Genomic DNA, 19023 nt, shown 5'->3' with positions numbered 1-19023 from the left:
AGAACCGCGTGTGGTGAACGGGAGCAGAGCTGCAGGGTATGAGAAGCTGGGTCAGCAGGTTTGTTACCCTTGCTCTGGTCCATTTACCCCTAAGAATAGTCCTTAAAGCCCTGGGGAAGACTTGTTCCATTTAACATTTTATTCTTTATAATGCTGACAGATGGACATAACATTAGCTTTTTATTTAGTAAGGAGGAATGAATCACTTGGTGTTAGCATAAAAACAGGTTTAATACAATCAGAAGTGGCCCACAGCATAACAGTCTGTGGAAGGCCAGGTGCCACACAGTAGGTTTGTCTTGCTGTATTTTCCCTAAGCCATGTCAGTGCTTGTGCCTGTAATGCTGATCCTTTACCACCCAAATCAGGTGAAGCTAAGAAGGTTTATTAGCTACTTCTGATAGCTACACAGGACCACAGGGCTGTGGCATTAGTATCCCTGAACAAAAATGAGATGAGGAAAAAAAATTTAAGGGCATGAGGCCCTAGCTTATAGGAAAAAAAAATTCTCAGCTGTCTTATTAAAATACATTCAAGAAAATATGTACAAGAGCATGTCTGTAATCATGAAGAAGGCAGTGAATTGCTACATGTTTAATAATGCAGAAGTTTCATAAGACGTGTTATGTTGAACACTTCCAGGTCTGTTTAAGCTGCCATTCTTGCCTAGATTGGGACTGTGTTCAGTGCTCATGTGGAAGAGCACTTGTCACCTCTTCATTTTGCCTGAGAAATAACTGCCCCTCACCTGTTCCTGGGGCACGTGCAGGTTCACAGAGCCCTGGGATTGGCTCCTTGTTGCACTTCACCCATCAATCCCTGCAGAAGCACCAGCTGCAGAGAGGTAGACTGCATGAGGAAATCTAGAGGTTAATGCATCTTGAATGCTTAGTGGAGACTTTATCTATATCTAACCACTCATTCTGCAACATCCAGAGTCAGACTGACAAAGGGAAGAGAGCAGGACCACCAAGGCAGAGGGCTGCCTCGAGTGGGGGAGGCAGTTCCCACTGTAGGACTCATTTCAAGAGGTACTTACAACACAAGGTTCAGTCATGTGAGTGACTGTTGGAAATATCCTATTTGCCTGCAACTAGTATTTAAAAAATGAACAACAAAAACCAACTCACAGCCCTCTTCAGGGGGGCTGATGGGGGCAAGTGGCAGGCACCTCTGTACCCTGTAGAGATGGAGATAAGGCTTTAGGGCCCCCGTAGTGAGTCTTGGGTTTGAGTCACTCCAGCACTGTCCTTTCAGTGAGGGAGTCAGTAACATTCATACTCTCATACTTCAGAAAGCACAGAGAGGAGAGCCAAAGCTGAAGGCATCCATGCAGAAACCTGCGCTCTGCAGAGGGAGGAGGACAGGGATCCACCCCAGGGCAATGGCACCAGCTAACAGAACTGATAGTTGTTGCCTTTGAGAAGGGGCTGCCCACTCTCCTCTTGTTCACAGGACTCCTCACAGCAGCCAGAGGTATCACAGCCACTGTCTTCCTCAGCAGTGGATGGGAGGTTTGTGTAGTCCTTGAAAGCAGGAAGAAAAAAAAAGGCATGTTTCAGGCTGCTCTGCATTTGTTCTTGTGTTGCTGCCCATGGAGGTTGTTGCTAAGTAACTGTATTTCTATGTCCAGCCTGTTTTTGTTACCTTTCACCATCTGGATGCCTCTCTCCACTTCTATAGATACTGAACTGCTCCCATCAGCTAAAGGTAGGGGATAGCACCAGGAAAACTGCCCAGAAGCTGTGCTGATGTAGGGAGAAAGGAGGAGGGAGATGCGCTTTCTCCTCTCCAAAGGTTCTTACCTGTTCCTTATGCAAATCCAGTTCTTTCTGAATAAAGCAGCAGATCTGGTCAAAGGTAGGTCTCTGTGTGGGCTCCAGGCTCCAGCATGCCTGCATGATGCTGTACCTGCAAAGCCAAGGAGGGACAGAGTTGTCATGCAAAGCTGCTGGGGAGTCTGCACCTCTGGCTCTTTGCAGCAGCACAGCAGAGCTATTTGCTTTGTATTTGTGCACACAGTCCTGAGCAGCCCCCTTCTGTTTTCCTGTCTATAACACTCGTGGCTCATGCACGCGCAGTGCTCAGGGGAACGAGAGCACAGGACCAGAGCAAACATCTTGCGTCCCCACACCTATCTGCAAGAGGCTTTATGCTCAGTACTTCAGCTTAAACTCATTCCCCTTCCTGTAAGTTACTTAGGCTTGTCTTCTCACATTCCTAGAGATAAAAGTAGCTGATGGACAAAGGAAAAAAAAAAAACAAAAACAAAACTACCATTTCAGGAATACTGAGATAATGCGAGCTCTCCCACTTTCCTGGGTGGAAGCAGGGAGATGCTGGGCAGAGCACCATACCTGACTGCCCTGGTTCCTGCTTTCCTGCATGAGCCTGGGGAAGCCCTGAACCTCACATGCCTAACCCAGAGCTTGTCCGGGAGCAGCCCACAGACCTGTAACCAACATCCCCGTGCCATTTTCACCACCCACTCCACATGAAGCAGCTCCAGTCCCCATTCCACCTGTTGCACGTCTCAGTGCACCACTCACATTTCCAAGGGAGCGAAGTCAGGCCTGGCCATCTGGTAGCCCCGCTTCACCATGCTGTAGAACTTGCTGTTCACCGCCATGCCAGGATAGGGACTTTTACCTGTGACAGGAGCACTCAGATCAGAGGCTTCAGCACCCCATGGGGGGTGGTAAGAAGCAGTTTGGAGCTAGAGCCAATCCTCAGGGAGCTCTGAGGATCTTCCAAGACCCAATACTTCTAATGGTCCCTCGGGAAACAACACATTGTTTTATAGCCCTGAGATATACTAGATTTTTCCAACCTCCCTCCTTTCTTGGAAATTTTTCTGCAGACATCATAGTGTTGGTAAGATGGAAAACAAAAGAGGGTTGCAAGCTTCCCTCTTCCTTACCAAGGGAGAAGATCTCCCAGAGAAGAATGCCGTAAGACCACACATCACTCTGCACTGTATAAATGCAGTCGAAGATGCTCTCTGGGGCCATCCACTTCACGGGCAGGCGGGCCTGGAAGAGTAGAGTCCTGCAGCCTGGGACAAGCAGGCAGCTTATGCTGCACCCTGTCCTTCATGCTCTGGCTGCACCCCGTCCTTGTACCTTCTCCCATCCCCACTCCAATTACTTACATTGCCTTTTACAACATAGTTCGAGTCATTCATGATGTCACGGGCCAGGCCAAAGTCACAAATCTTAGCCACCCGTCCATCTGATACGAGCACGTTCCTGGCCGCTAAGTCACGGTGGATGCACTGGGGAGAAGAGAGCACAGCTGAGACCCCACTGATGTCTCTACAGCCTGGGGATGTCACCATAACAAATCCTACAGGAGCAAGGGCAACGTGCTGCTTGAAAAGCACTTGGAAAAGGCACCGTGTCATGCACAGGGAGCATAGGCTCTCTCCTTTCAACTGCTCCAATTGCAGTGCTAAAACACTGTAGCATTATCAGTTGTATTAGTGATAAGCCTTCATCTTCTCCATGCAGAGAAAGTTCAGGAGCAGGGGCTGCTCACAGTGTCCCCATGTGAAGCTATTATACATCTGCCCTCCGCCACTGAGACAGCTCAACAGCCACTTTCAGTTCCTTGTCCCTGGGCAGCAGGAAGCTGCCAGTGCGAGAAAGCTCTGCATCAAGGTTCCTGACCTCATGTGAATTCTGGGCAGAAAATACTGAGGCAGACTAGCATGATGCACAGCCCTGGGTGCCCCCGTAACTCTGTCCTGCTGTGATGGCCTGTCTGAATCCAAAGCTCCAAAGGAAACACGACACTGAAGCCCAGCACATGTGAACCCAGCAGATGGAGGAGAGAGGCTCATTTCCACCAGTACAGTTGGGTTTGTCCACCCCATCTGAAAATCTCCCAAGCCTTGAGCAGACAGGACAGCTGGCTGCTGCTGGTGGACTGTTGCTGCCCAGCTGGGTGAGTCTTCTTAGTACTCACGTTCTTTGATGCGAGGAATGCCATGCCCTGTGCCACCTGGCTAGAGAACTGGAGCAGGTCAGAGAGGTTAAGGGGCCGGAGGTCCTCTCTGGTTTCCTCTTCTTCCTCTGAGCTTTTCCCTGAAATTCAAACAGAAGCTTTAGGGTTCCTGCAAACATGATAAGTAGTGCAAGCCATGTTGTATCCCAGTTCCCTAAAGCTAAGCCAGACCAGATGGTCAGTCTGAAGAAACGATGCAAATACAAAAATAGACCTTTAACTCACCCCTGGATTGCGCAGAATCCGATGACGCTGAAGATGATGATGATATGGGCCTCATTTCAACATAAGTTTCCAAACCCTGGCTCGCAAAGCCACTGTCACTGAGTCATGGAGCAACAGAGAGAGGCAGGCTGTTAGTAGTCTCCTAGCAATGCCTTCTGCCCTCCTCCATGTCCACTGAGTGCAGAAACCACATCCCTGCCTGCTTTTGCACCCTAGTCTTCTGCAAGTTCCCAGTCTTTGACCTTAATCTCTCCCTGGCATGCCCTTCATTGCTCAGCCCTATGGCCACCAGAGTCCTGCTCTCACCTGCGGATGTATTTTTTCTCCAGGTCAATGTTTTTGTAGTCAGCAGTGCTGTCCAAAGAGGTGTCCAGGGCTGAGTCCTGGATGATTATGTATTCAGCCTTCTTCCGCAGGAAATTCAGCAGATCTCCATAGCGACAGTACTCAGTGATGACAAGAATTGGGCCTGGGAGAGAGGCAGAAGGAGTTTGTTAAGAAGTGACTTTAATGGGACCTGTCCAAAGGAAACCAGTCCCTGGAGGTGGCTGGGGCGCAAAAGAAGGAGGAGCAGCAGAACCTGCCCAGCACATAAGCACAGCTGGAAATAGCCAGCCTATGAACCCTTGAAAACTGACAGGATCAGAAAAAAGCCACCTGAATCATCAGATCCCTTCAACAACAGACTTGGAGAAGCAGGCCATGAGAGGGTTCTGCTGGGGGAGCAGGTTTATGGGATCCTACCTCCATAGGTACACGCTCCCAGCAGGTTAACAATGTTCTCATGGTGTCCCAAATGACTCATGATCTTCAGCTCAGACATGAGAGCCTCCTGCTCATCTGTGTCTGCCGTTGCTGCAGGATGAGGATAATATGAAGGAGTCAGGGAAGGACCATGAAGAGATGATGGGGATAACAAAGGTATAGGCAGATGGAAGAAAAGGAGACAAGCAGAGAGGAATCTGTGTCCTCTGCCTGTGCCTCTGGCCATATGTTCACAAATAATGGCACCAGCACAAGTCCAACACCTAGCACTTATCACAGTAACATCTAAACACCCAGCCTGGTGAACACACACTACATCCAGCCCAAACAAACTTGAGGGATTTCAGCCTTTGCAGGTTGGCCCAGGCTTACATTTCAGCATCTTCACAGCCACTTTGAGGACTGAATCTTCTTTTCCCAGCCCAAAAGCAGTGGCTTCTACCACTTTTCCAAAGGCTCCAGCTCCAAGAGTTTTTCCTGCAGAGGGAAAAAGTACTTAAAAGATGCTTTCTAAAAAGACGTTGAGCACTTGTCCTGCACACAGCCAGGTGGGGATTCCTGCATCCTGACAGATGAGTAACTCTTAGTCAGAGGTGGTGAGCATTTACGGGGAACTCTGCAGTGAGCAAAGATAGCATGAAAGAGGCCAAGAGCAAACATGGGCTCACAATCTGTACACCTAAAAGGATGACCCCAGATGCATGAGGGGGGAACACGAGCCTCTCAATCTTTGCAGCAATAGGGGGCTGGAGGGAGGTTGCACTCTAGCATTTGGCACCCTGTGCAGAAGAGGGCAGCAAGGCCTTTTTGAGGATGTTGCTGCCATGTCTGGATGCAGCTTTGGATGCTGCCTATTTGCTTTGACTTTGCTCTTTGGAGTATTTCAGCTCTATGGCAAGCTTCATGCCGCTAGTCAATCAGCAGGGAAGGTTTCTTACCAAACTGAAGGTTATTCCGGGGAAACTCCCATTTCTCATTGTATGGCAGTTGAGTGGGATCGATAAAGATGTAGTTATTCCCTTCGCAGGCCTCAATGATCTTCCACCGCACCTGATACTTAGGTTTCTGTAGGGAAGAGACTCCAGTTGGTCATTGCTGCTTGAGTCCTGAGAGTTACTCTCTCTCAGCAAGTGCTCTGACTCTCACCCTGCAGGCACAGTGAGAAGAGTTGGGTTTAACCCCACCAAATATATCTTGCTAGGAGCAAGAGATGTTCAGTTTGGACAGCCTGGTCCAAACAAAGTCCCTCCCAGTCCTCACCCATGAGGGGGGGAGGCACTCTTGCCTCTATCACTGTAGCTGTCACCTGGCACAGCAAAGCTAGGAGCATGTCCCACTCCTGGAGTGTGGCTAAGCAGTGCCCAGACAGTGCCAGAGGGAGGTGTCCCCTGTGCCTCCTTCCTCCGTACCCCAGGCAGCTGAGCATAGCAGAACAGTGGAGCTGGCCCAGCCTTGCTTCCCTTCCGGGGAAAAAAAAATGGAGAAACCAAACTAAGATTTTCTTCTCTTTTCCGTAAGTCTTGTGGCAGAAGTAACCAGATGAGGACAGAGAGAAGCAGTGCCAGAGCCTGCTGGCAGAAGCTTTGGCCAGCTTGTGCTGAGTGTTGTCATTGATGCCGTGAGGTCTGGGGGACCCAGCCTGGAGGCACAAACACGCAAACAGCTCAGCATGGGAATACTGTGAGCGGCCTTTGCTCACGTGAGGAGATGCATGTCTGACTGGCAACAGTGGTCTCAAGCCCACCAAGGCAGGCACAGCCAAGTCTGGGTGGAGTGGCCATGACCACAGTGAATCATGATGGTATGCCCCTGCTACTGGGAGGCGTGTGCTGAAGCGCTTCTCCTCACCACTTCCACCAGATGCTGCAGAGAAGGGTGCACCTTAAGTGTGAGCACTGTTGCTGTCTGCTCCATAATCCATCTGGCACTGCAACAATCAGCCATGGCTCAAGAAGCTCACATCTGAGATGATAACATTTACAAACATGTTCTGCTTCTCTTGGGCTTGCAAGGCCTTTCTAAGAGCTATTCTTCAGGGCTGCACTTACACATCCGAAAGACAGCTCTGCCTGAGAAACTGTGGGTGCTTGTTTGTGAGCAGGCTCTGCTGGATCTTGTGATAGTCAGCATTAGAACTCTGCAAGATCTGCAGCCTTGGTGGGCTGTCAAAGGCAAAGTGCCAAATGGAGAACTGAAAACCAGGAGATTTGCACCCACCCATGAAGCAGAAGTGGTGATTGATTGGCACAGTTTATAAGAAATTCAGTGCTGAAGATAAGCCTTGTAGAAAAAAATGGGGCAAGTTCTTGTATAAAAATAGTGAGCTAGTCTTCCTGGAGATAAACACCTTCTAACATCAACCTGTTTCCTCACAAAGGCAGCTTTTTGTAAAGCAGAGTGGAGAAACATTTAGATGCAGATTGCAAACCGCTTTTCTTCTAGTTAATTAAGTCTGTATACTCACAGGGACCAGAGCAAAACCAGCTGCAACTGAAGTACAGAATGAGTGCCTCTGTCTGGCATGAGGCACTGTCTGCACTGACCTCTGGGCTATGAGTCTGAGGGACCAGGTGGGAGAGGTGCTAACACACATTTTGGTTTTTTTGGTGCATGAGCTTGGCCTGTGTCTGCCACTGAGGCAGTGTGGCCTCTGAAGCTGGGCAGGCCTTGCAGCCCTTGCTGTGTAACAGGGAGGCTGACCTGGTTGTACTTGTAGAGGAGGAAGAGGAGCAGCAGGAGCAGCAAGACTGACGTGCACATGCAGGTAGTGAGAATGGGACTGAAGAGCTGGTTTGGGGGAGCCATGACTCTTCCTGGAGGAGAAATAAATGGGGGTAAGTAAATACTCCTGTTTTGGTCCCTGGGTATTTTGGCTAGGTGTTCATTTAGGCTTCCCCTGTATGCAGTGCAACCCAGCAGTGGCTTTAGAGACACTCAATAGAGCTGCTGCACTCCAATTTCCACAGCATCAGGTGCAGAGCAGGAGCTGATCAGGCTGTCTGTAGACAGACCAAGAGCAGCAAGAACAGATCCAGCAAAGGATGCAGCTCCTAAGGCTAAGCATCAACCAGCTGGCTGTGCTGAGCGCTGTAGCTAGGTCCTGCAGTTACAAGGGGCTCATGGCACAGCTCAGCCTTTGACATCAGGTTCTCCCCAGCCAGCAATTCCCACATGGCTCGCAGGAGTAGCAGGCCCCAAAGCCTCCCAACTTCTGTGATGATAGAAGGCCTATGGAATCTATTTCACCTCTTTTGCAAGACCATGGGAAATCCATATAGGCAGACAGGCCCCAAAAGCCAAATTCTCCCCCACTCCACCAAGCTGCAAGTTGGTATCTTACTGAAGACTGAGTGAAGGATGTCAGAGGTTCTCCCCTTGCTGTTAACAGCAACACAGCAGAAGGTGAAATTGGCCCCCAGATCCTGGAATGGGAAGGTGCTCTCCACCTCCACCTCTTGGAAGGGCAGTTTGTTCACCACATGGGGACTGGAGTCATTCAGAAGCAGCATATAGTCCTCGTAACTGCAGGGATGCAAAGAAGGACAGAATGAGTGTTTCTCTGCAGTGCAGTTGCTCACAGTGAGTTGGTGCTTTTCTCAGGCGAGAGTGGAGACACTGGGAATTATGCTAAGTTGCCTGCAGACAAACCCACATCGTGCTGCTCAGCAAACACTAACATTGCAAATGCAAGTGCACTCTTTGGAGTTAGAGGTGCTTCGTGGTGCCCAGTCCTAGGTAGTTCTTACCTGTCAGAGTGAGTGGGGCACTGGTACCACTCAATGCGTGGGGCAGGGTAGCCGATGGCAACGCAGAGAAGCTTACTGGAGTCATTGGCTGACACCATGACATTGCACACCCTTGGAGAAGCTGTAGGGGAATGCAGAGAAAGAGCAAGTGCTATGACCAGAGGAAGAGTGCATTCCTGGTGATCTGATTTACTCTCTATCTACAGAACAACAGAACTTCAGGAACCCCTTTGTTACGCAGAGAGATTTGAGCTGGGTCCCAGGGGCAGCATGTCTGTGTCCTGTGGGCTGGAAGTGCCCCGGTCCAACAGCCCTGCACATTGCCTGTGGGGCAGCAGCCCCTGGGCAAGCAGGATTTAGGAAGGAGCAATGCCAAGCACTTACATTTCACAGATACACTGAAAGTAACTGATGAGTTGGTCTCATTGTTGAGAGCATAAAACGTATAGAGACCTCTCTCTTCTCCCTCCAGATGATCCAGGAAGAGCGTGTTGTTATACCTGTGGGAGCAGAGAGAATAAACACCATGAAGAAAGCTGTGCTGAGGAAACTCAGGCACTCACACAGTCTTTGCTCAGTGAGATGCAGCTGTTTCCTGTGCCCTGGGCTGGGTGAACACTTCCCAGCTTAGTGCTGCTAACCCTGCTATTTGCTTCTCCAGGGAAGCAGGGTGTGGCTGGTTCTGCTGGAAGGGTCTTTGCTGGAGGAGAGGCACTGTGCCACAAAGTGCAGTATTACTGAAAGGCTGTGGCTGGGTGAATGCTCAGAAAGAAGAGTTTAACATCTAAATCGTTGCTCTGCAAGAGCCATGAGACACCGATCCTCCTGCATCTGAGAGAATGAGTTATCCCAAGAAAACAAAAAGGGAATTGCCCAAACTCCTCTGTCTGGCTGTAGGCTTTGAAGGAGCATGACTATGTCCTCCCATGTATGGGGTAATATCCCCATAATGATGTTTCTGTCTTCTCCTGACATAGTAACTCTTGGTATATATACTCTCCAGACCATGGAGCATGGGACAGGTCTGAGGAGCAGTGAGGGAATCCATCTGTTTGTGCTGTGTCCCCATCCCTCCAAATTCTTCTTGTGGGAGAATGCCAACTTGAAAAAGACTGCAAAACGTAACAGTGACTTCTACAAAGGTTTTTAAAGAGAAAACCGCCAAATTAGACAGAGGTGGTATCCTCCTTGACCTGATCAGCCCTTCTCACTGAGGTTTGCTAGCAATGCTGGAAATAGAAGTCAGAAAAGCAAAACAGTTCCCCTCTAAAAATCAGACTTCTCTATCAGACAGCAGCATGGGATCTAACTGTCTTACACTGAAAACATTCTTGGAAACGTGCCATGGCCAGCATAGAAGAGGAAGAGCATATACCAGTTGTTTTTAGGGACCATTTCGTTATTGAGTTTGTTGCTCCCAGAGTTCTTCAATGAGTTTGTGTGCTCCCAGTGCCAGTGGAGAAGTTTTGGATATGCCTCAATATGGACCTGGAGTTTCAAACTCTCTCCTTCAGCAACTTCTTGGTTCGTGGCTTGCACTGGGGTCAGGACCACATAACCTCTTTCTGCAGGATGGAGGAGAGCATGACCATCAGCAAGTACGTCCACAGAGACCTGAAACAAGCTTACACCAGCTTTATAAATAGACCATTATTGGAAAGAGCAGCCTCAGCTGCAAGACTGCAGGAGCGAATGAGGCATTACACAGACTGCACGTCTCATGTTGACAGAGAAGTACTTTTAAGAAGTTGTTTCTTTGTCATGATGGTATAAAACATAAAAGCATAAAACCTCTACCCTTGTAAGAGGTTTTATGCTATTCTAACAACGAGGCTAAAACTATATCTTGTGATCTATATAAGACAAGCCCCTTTAGCTGAACTCCTGGCTTCTCACACAGAAATCTCTCAGAACAAGCCCCTTTCCTGAGCTGGTATGCAGTGGCTTTGGGTCATCAGCAAACCTAAGCCTACAAGGTGCAGTGAAGTTCCCCTGTTTTGAGGCATAAGCGACAAATACTCCAGGCTAGGCACACGTCAGTCCACACCTTCCTGGTGTGTTGGGAAAGTACCCACCTACAACCCGAAGCATTGTGGAGGCATTCCTGAATCCTGCTGAATTGTTAGCTATGCAAGTGTATTTCCCACTGTCTTCCATGGTCACTGCTGGAATTGACAGGGTGTCAGTGATTACATAGTTCTCATTTTTCACATCAGCCTTCCCATTACTCTTGACCTGTCAGGGAGGAAACAGCAGTCACAAGTTCAGAGGATGGAACTGAATGATATTTATAATAAAAATACTCACTACCCTCTGTTCTGTGCTACTGTGCCCCATCACTGAAAGTCTTCTGGATGGAGATCAAGAGGCATATTAAACCCAAGTATTCAAGGCAGATATTCCACTGCAGTCAGAGCCACACCTATTGTTAGCCTTCTGGCTGCTAGTTGTCCTTACATGGCATGATCCAAACATATATATATGTGTATATTTCAATTCCTTCATGAATGCGGTGGGCATAAGGAATTCTAGCAAATCTTATCTAAGCCTCCAGCAGTTAAGAGTCAGCACAACAGAGATTTAGAAGTTTTGAGATGCACTCCCTTTCTTCACCCATATTTTTTTCTCTGGAAAGCTGTTTGTTCTGAACATTAGAAGCCTTGGTGGAGAAAGGTGGAGAAATGTTGCCTTAGTAGGTACCCTGGCTCCTGCTCAATGAGCTCAGGTGAAACAACATACTTTCTTGCTCCCTTGCAGCAAGATCCTGACAATGGGCAGCTGTTTCTTAACCCTGTATCACACAAGGAAAGGATTTTTGGATTTGTATGGCTTATTTGAATAGCTACTTTGGGCAAACAGTTCAAGGCTTTTCTGCAGAAGAGTCTCGAGTCTAGGCCATTCTTGCCACCCTATGCCTCCCAGTTTCCAGAAAAGTCCCATAACCCCTTGAAGCTGCACACTTCAACTTACTGTATTTGTTGCTGTCAACCATTTGACGTCATACTTGTAGGAAGGAGCAGTTACTATGCAAGTGACTTCAAACGGTTCACCAACAATTCGCACATGGTCTACAGGGTCCACCATCACCTGTACAGGCTTCTCTGGTCCTACACAAAGACAAACAGGGAAAGATGCATCACCAGCTGGCTCACTGGCACCATGCACTTTGGAGCCTCCCTACGGCCTGGGCACCTCCTCCTTTCCATTCTCTCCATTCTCCTTCTCTTGAGATTCTCATTCATGTCTACAGGAAGCAGTACAAGTCAGGAAGAGCACAGCAGTCATCACTGTGTGCGGTCTATAGGTGAGGGATCCTTGTGCCATAGTTTCATCCTGAGCATCAGGGCCCAAGGTCTTTTAGGACATCAGAGACCTAAGTGAACTCTATGACAGTACCTGTGATAAGCTGAACACTGCAGACTCCATGGAGACACTAAAGGAGGCAAGTTTTCAAAAGCCAATGAAATTTTACTTCCATTAAATACCTCTAAAAGACTGCAGGTTCAGAAAGTCTTTCCAACCACTAGCAAAGAAATTTTCCTTTATGATCTACTGTGACCAGCTTAACTACTGCTGTCCCCCTGTGGACAGCAGCAATCCCAATCCTTTACCTTCATCCACAATCAGTCTTATTTTTGATGACTTCTCTTTTTTTCCATTTACCACTGTTTGGCATTGGTACCAGCCCTTCTGCTGGTGTTGCACGTGATAAAGCGTTATTCCTTTCTCAGGGCTGAAAGAATAGTTGGTTCCAGGTGAGAGCTTAGAGCCATCATTCCTTATCAGAGTCACATTGGATCCATACTCAGGGGCAGTGATGAAGCAGGGGAACTCAGCATTACCGCCTTTGGTCACAGAGATCCGGAAGTATGGGACGTACCACACATTACTGGGATCTGTGGAGGAGATGAGGTAAACCAGAGAACAGGATCAGAAAAGCAGGCACTGAGCTGAGAGAGACGTTCCAGCAAAGGCGAGTATCCAGCTCTGCTGCGCAGTGGGAGTTCAGTGTTGGGGCAACCTGGCTCAGTGCCTGCCTGACTCAGCCTCTGAAAACTCACATGACAAGCCTGATTCCAGCTAAGGCATTTGAGGAGAGCAGAGCAAGCAACTCACAACTGAATGTAGGCAAGAGAGACTGAGAAGTATGCTTAGCCCTAATTCAACTTTTCATTACAGTGTTATTTTTATTTGTTAGACCTCCATCTTCCCTATCCAGGATGGTATCTCTGTACAAAGGAAGGGGTGTACTCAAATAGTGGAGATACCACAGCATACTTGAGCTTTGGCTCACGCTGTGAGGACATGATTCCTGTGATTCTTCCGTATTGAGGGTACTAGCCATACAGTTCTCTGATTTCCAAATCTCACTGTGCATTGCAACACCAAACAGGCTTTCATCACTGCTTTTAAAGGGAAGCCAAGGTAAATGGAGGAGGAAGAGGTCCGGGCCATTCAACGGTGTACACAAGACACAGATGCTCTGTACTGCAGTGCTTTAGCCACAGGCCCCATAGTTATGGGTTTATATGGTTGTGGGTGGGCAACTGCTCCCACTAGGAGCCTGCACTGCTCTCTAAACGCTAACACAATTACGGATATAGAGAGGAGCTGTCTAATGGCCATGTTCCCTGAAAAGAGGCCATTCTGCCAGCATACATGGAAAGAATGAAGAATGGTTACCTCGCACGTATAGATGCACAGATGCAACACCCTTGTCACTGCTGTTGATGTAAGCACACTTATAGGTGCCTGTGTCTCTGTGAGTGGCCCGAGGAATACTGAGTGTGCTGCTGGTATGGTTGGCAAACTTTGCAGGGTACCATTTAACTTCTGACTCTCCTGAGCAGCTTAGGAGGACTGGATCACCCATGCTGACAACCAGAGCAGAGATATTAGGGCTGATCACAGGGGATGCTGAGCCTGCAAAGGAAAGAGAAAGAGATGGATGAAACAATGATCGTTTTTAGGAAGCTCTGCTGGAGTTTACAGTGTTGAGGCTGGGCTTGGGATGCAGACTGGCGTTTTGGCTCACATCATGCTGCATCCTACCAGAGCATGTCCTGGTAGTCCAAGGAATGAACTTCAGGGGAGGGAGAAAACCACACAACTGAACATTCAGAGCACTGGGACAGGAATAGCAATCATCTGGAGCAGATTAGTCCAAATGTTAGCCTAGAAATTGTTCCTGTTGGGTTTTGCCTGCTTTTGTAGCTGTTTTCCTTTTGTGGCAGAGCTAGAGCTACAGTATGAACATGGTTAGTCCATAGCATCAGTTGGTGAAGTTCAGCTCCATGGCTGGGGCTGTCTGTTGCATTGGTGCTCTGATCAGCCAGAACAGGCTTGGAAAGCTGCAGAGTAAGAGCTCAGCACATGCATTTCTTTGATTGCTTGGCAGTGGATTTTGAAGTACACCTACTTATGACTTATCATGAAGTCAAACAATGCGTTTTCCTTCCAACTACCATCAAAGCATTATGGACTGAGTCAGCATTATAATTCATATTTGGTGGTGGGAAACTGAGGGACAGGAAAGCCAACACCTCATGCAGGTCTGCAGCTGCACTCACGCACAACGCACGCCGGGCTATGCTGACACTGGTACTGCAACCCAGCAGGATATCTGATGCTATCACTGCCTTGAAGATAGCTTCTCCACTGGCCAAACAAAGGGGAACCAGGGTCCCACTCCAGCCACTTGTGGCAGAGGGAAATATTTTTTTCCCCATTTTGCCACATCAGCGAGTTCTTTGAATCACCTCCTATATTTAGGGTGGGGGGAAGTGAGAAATGAATCAGTGCCGCAGGGCTGGGGAAGAAGCAGTACTGCCACCCCCACACCAGCCCTTCAGGGAGGACAGGAAACACATTGCAAATGGCTATCTGTGCTCAGGGGGCTGCTCAGCCCCCTCCGGCCCCTTTCCAGGGCTATTCTCCCACTTCTGCTTTCCTTTCCAGTTGCTAACCCGTCCTCATGCCTTAAAGGGATAAACACCAGGGTTCAAATGATAGCAAGTGCAAAGATAACCACCCAGTTTACTAGTCTGCTGCTCTTGGTAGAGGAGGGCACTGCAGGCCCTTCACTATCCAAACCTGTTGTAGGGGAAGAGCAAGGGATGGCTGCTTATGGGCACAACTATTTTCTGGTGCTGTCTTGGACACTCTCCCTGTAACACAACTAGAAATGGACGCACACATCCTCACACACCCATGTTTGCAGCTTTTTCTTGGTGAGGAAGATGATGTCCAAGGCATGAATGTGTGTCCTATCAGATGTACACAGGGCTTTAGTACCAGAGCCCATCCACCAGAACTCAAAGAGCATCATTTAAACTGTCTTGGGCTGATGCCTTCCTCCATGCAAGGTCAATAGCATGGGACTCAGCTCTGGAGAACTGTTGTGTGACAATGAAGCAGTGGCCCAAGGGAAACCCAAACAAGGCCTGAATCAAACTTGCTGGTCCAGTGGGAAGAAACAGAGGACATGGAATATGGAATATTTGACTTTTTTTTTTCCTCCCTGTTTTTCTTGTGCAATGCTTTTATCTTTCTGTGGAAACAGGAAAAGCCTCATTTATTCCTGAAGTGGAAAAAAAACATCCCAGAATCCTTCACAAAGCCAGATTTTCCACTTATCTAAAGTAGAACATTCTTCCCTCTTTGCTAAGCTGTTTTCTACCAGGCTTGATACATTCCTGTTGCTTTTACCATCACTGGACACCTGTGTATCTCCTATTCTCTGCATCCCAGGCTTCAGCACAGTGTGGTGGTGCAGTCAAGCTCTGTGATTCAGAGCTGCCTTCTGACTCGCTCAGGGAAAGACCATGTTGTAACTGGTCCTTGAGGTGACCACAGCAGAAGGACAAAAACAAGAGTTGGGACATGCAGTGTCCTTGCTGTCATTACACCGTGCAGTGAAGAAGCCAGCAATGGCACAACAACCACACAAGTGGAGTGAGGATGGATGGGACAGAGATGATTAATGCAGGACACTGCCAGGTGAAGGCCACCAGAGCAATCTGCTCCTTTGTGTGCGATGGAGAACGAGTTACATCAGTCTGTCCTTTCCCAGAATGGGGAAGCAAGGCTGCTGGGGGAGGCATGCTCCCTGCTGACCACTGTGCAATCTTGCACGAAGCCCAAGATGTCTCTGCTGCTCCTCAGCAGCTTCCGCAGCACTGTCAGTAACTGCTGGCCAAAGGCTTTACCACAGGTTGTGTAACCATGACCTCCAGTTACAGCTGCGGGCTCCATCCTTGCCTCTCCTATCCTAGCCAAAACATGACATTATTCTGCTGAGGCTTTGCAAAGGATGAGGAAGATGGAGTGGAGGACCTAGAGACTCAGGAATCCCACCACAGAGACCAGTTGTCAGGCCCCTGACCTGCTTCTGAGGGGATGCTCAGCACACCCCTCTGCCTGGGGCTTCTCCTTCAGAGGTTTAGATTTATCCACAACAAGATAGCAAAAGAAACCCCAGGAAGATCCCTCTAGGTGGCCAAGAAGACAGATATGAGCTGCTCAGCTTTCAAATTCTTCCTCTACTTGACCTAAAACTGGAATTAAAGCCCATGACCCATCCCCAGCAAGAACCCAGATCACGATGGTTGCAGCACATCAGTCCTGGATATACTCAGAAGATGCACTTGTGATCCAAAAGGCAGGAGAAGGAAGTCAGGCTCTAGCTTGAAGCTATTGTTTTGAACAGTCTTTGCATGCTGCAGATGGCCAGCAGCCACTGCATTCAGACAGATGTGTGTCTAACACCCTGCCATGGCAGACAGTGCCTGATGAGGGTGTCTGCTTTGCCCTGTGCCTCAAGGAACCTTCAGAGACATCCTGACCAATACTGTTATGATCTTTCACCAACATACATCAGAAGTACCTAGTCCCTATTATCTGAAAACAAAATCAAACAAGAAAAAAAACACCCACACATAATAAATTAATTGTCTCTGCATCTGGGACTGAAAGAGAAAGAGTTTGAAGCAAAGAACACTGAAGTAATTTGGGCAAGACTCCCTGAACCAGATTCATGACATAACTCTGCAGCCTTCAAAACCCATCTTCCAGAGCATCAGACAGGATAAAGCCTGCACAGCATGATTTGATGTGAAACACCATGCAGTGTAACAGCTAGAGGTATACGAGGTTCCTGGGCTGAAAACATGAACGCACGGAGGGATACACTGCTTGTCTGTTCTAATCCGAAATGCTTTTCCCCCAGGCCACTCTCCACTTTCCCACCTGAGTCTCACAGTCAGGGGAGCAAGCTCAAGAGAAAAACAAAGGAAGAGCCACAATTTTGTGTGTTTGGTTGCAGACCTCAGAACAGGTTTAGTGACTCTTTCTTGAGGTTGATCGGTTATCACCTCTTGGCCATCTCTGCAGCCTCAAAAACCAGCCGCATTCATCTTCCCCTTCTGGTCGTCTGTTTCCATAACACCCAGCTCTATAGCTCTTTTATGTGGGCCAGCACCACCAGACAATAGCAACACCAGAGATCTTCAACTAGGCACAGCATTCAATGGAAAGTGCCAATATAGCTGACGTTCCTGACTCTCCCACCTGCACACCAAGCACTAGCTCTTGTCCAGTTTGGACAAAGGGTTATTTCTTAGTTCCCTCAGAACACACTTTCTGCTGAGTCTCGTCTTCCTCCTAGTTCACTCCTAGACACAAAACAGAGCAAATTTTCCTTTCCCAACTCCCTGCTGCCAACATTCTTCCTTCTCCACTTGCACCTTTCTCTACCACTTGGCCATACCTCAGCAGTGCCACAGGGAGCCAAGAGTAAGCTATCAGCACTGCTGGGCTCCAGAGTCACAGACTAGCAGCACACTCTTTCTCCCCCACCGTCCTCTCCCTGGCACAGCAACCAGCTCTGAAAGCCCTTGCCTTGAAGCAAACACATTCCCTCGCTTGCTCTCTGCCACACTTACACTCCTTGAGCACGTGTGCAGAGCCACAGCTTCCAGAAGCTGGGACCTTCCTACCCTAACGCAGGCTCTTGGTAGAAGCAATAAGGAGTCTGGCTTTGCTCTCTGCAGCCAGGAGCCAAGCAGCCATTAGCCCAAGCCCTCTCCCCAACCCAGCTGGGGCCATCACCCCACCTCAGCCATGGAGCACTCAGAAGAAGCCCTCACCACATCCCCAAGCTGCCCCAGAGAGACATGGCAGCCCCAAAGGGCTTTGGACATCTATCAGACCTACCGTGCCAGACAGCAGGCGTGGTCAGGAGCAGCAGCAGCAGGCCAGGGCCCACGTCCCCAGGGCCCATGTTGTCCCCACGCAGGGCAAGGATGTGTCCGAGGGATCCGTGTGAGCAGTAGCGCCTCTCCTCACAGCACCATCCCCAGTGCTCCCTCAGCAGGAGCTTCTCCTTTCTGAGTTGACCACAAGTGAAGAAATTCCTTTTTTTGTGTGTGTGTGCGTCTGTGTGTTTGTTTTTGAAATGGGAGGGGAAGAAAAAAAAGAAAATGATTTGCAACATCACCAGTGACGAACACGCTCAGCTGAGGTGGAGCTGAGCCCCAGGGCCCACCACCATGGGGCCACCAACTGCTCCAGACCCTGCCTTGCAGAGGGGGCCCAGCCCCAAACCAGCCCCCAGAGCACAGGAGTTAGGGACAGCCCTTGCCGTGACACCCCACACCCCCGGGGACTGCTGCAGTTTGACCTCATGCCTGGGAAGCAGGAGGCTCTATTTCGCATCAGAAGGGCAAGCATTACCTCAGGCCTGGCCAGCTTTGTGTCCATACACGAACATGGCAGACACCCCACAGAGAGGATTCAGGGTGGGAGTGGCTCCCAGGTGGGAGAAGGCCTACAAAGATGACAAGTTATTTTGTTTTAAGGAAAAATACAACCCTTGGTGCAGAGATAGCAGTAGCCATGTGAGCTCTCCCAAAACCCTACAGCAGCACTGTGCTGGGGCAGGGTCACGCACACCACCCTCCCCAGCAGGGTGCAGGCCCCTACTCACCCCTCTCCTGACATCTCCATACCCAGCCCCAAACTGGGAATGCAGCTCCTCTATCACCAAGAGACAAACAGGAACCTTTCCTCCCCTAGAACCTACCATCCTTGCTCCTGGGGAGGCTTTTTGAAGCTGTTTTCTAATTAACAGCCTGGCAGACAGCTGGGACCAGTAATTAGGCACTTTGTTAACCCTCCCCTGGGCTCCCCACACAAAATAGCAGGTGAGAGTAGGGTTGAAGCGAAACAACTCTTCTAGGCACAGTCAGGGCAACAAGGCATTAGCAGGTCAAGGGAGATGGCC

The 19023-nt window shown here is 49.0% G+C and overlaps 1 protein-coding gene across 1 annotated transcript; it reads right to left on the bottom strand.

The window, feature by feature from the left end:
* CSF1R (colony stimulating factor 1 receptor) lies at positions 117-18831 on the bottom strand. Its single transcript, XM_021410259.1, has 23 exons — positions 18727-18831; positions 18474-18567; positions 17955-18176; positions 13425-13664; positions 12353-12637; positions 11712-11848; positions 10817-10976; positions 10117-10306; positions 9126-9241; positions 8742-8862; positions 8336-8517; positions 7696-7808; positions 5934-6060; positions 5368-5472; positions 4975-5085; positions 4537-4699; positions 4231-4328; positions 3967-4085; positions 3152-3274; positions 2921-3032; positions 2550-2649; positions 1806-1911; positions 117-1526 (listed from the first exon to the last, which is right to left on the bottom strand). The coding sequence occupies exons 3-23, from the start codon at positions 18019-18021 to the stop codon at positions 1395-1397; spliced, it is 2907 nt and encodes a 968-aa protein (XP_021265934.1). The 5' UTR covers positions 18022-18176; positions 18474-18567; positions 18727-18831; the 3' UTR covers positions 117-1394.

Source organism: Numida meleagris, chromosome 12 (assembly GCF_002078875.1).
Source record: "Numida meleagris isolate 19003 breed g44 Domestic line chromosome 12, NumMel1.0, whole genome shotgun sequence".
NCBI lineage: Eukaryota > Metazoa > Chordata > Aves > Galliformes > Numididae > Numida > Numida meleagris.
Note: the sequence above shows the minus strand (reverse complement) of the source record. Positions and strands in the feature narration are given on the sequence as shown.

What these genes read in the sequence shown, in the direction of transcription:
- CSF1R (XM_021410259.1), bottom strand. Translation starts at nt 18,021, where the DNA reads ATGGGCCCTGGGGACGTGGGCCCTGGCCTGCTGCTGCTGCTCCTGACC. An exon ending in CACGCCTGCTGTCTGGCACG is followed by an intron (nt 13,665 to 17,954) that starts GTAGGTCTGATA and finishes TTTCCTTTGCAG; the next exon opens with GCTCAGCATCCCCTGTGATC. An exon ending in CTGGGAGATCTTCTCCCTTG is followed by an intron (nt 2,650 to 2,920) that starts GTAAGGAAGAGG and finishes CTCCTGTCACAG; the next exon opens with GTAAAAGTCCCTATCCTGGC.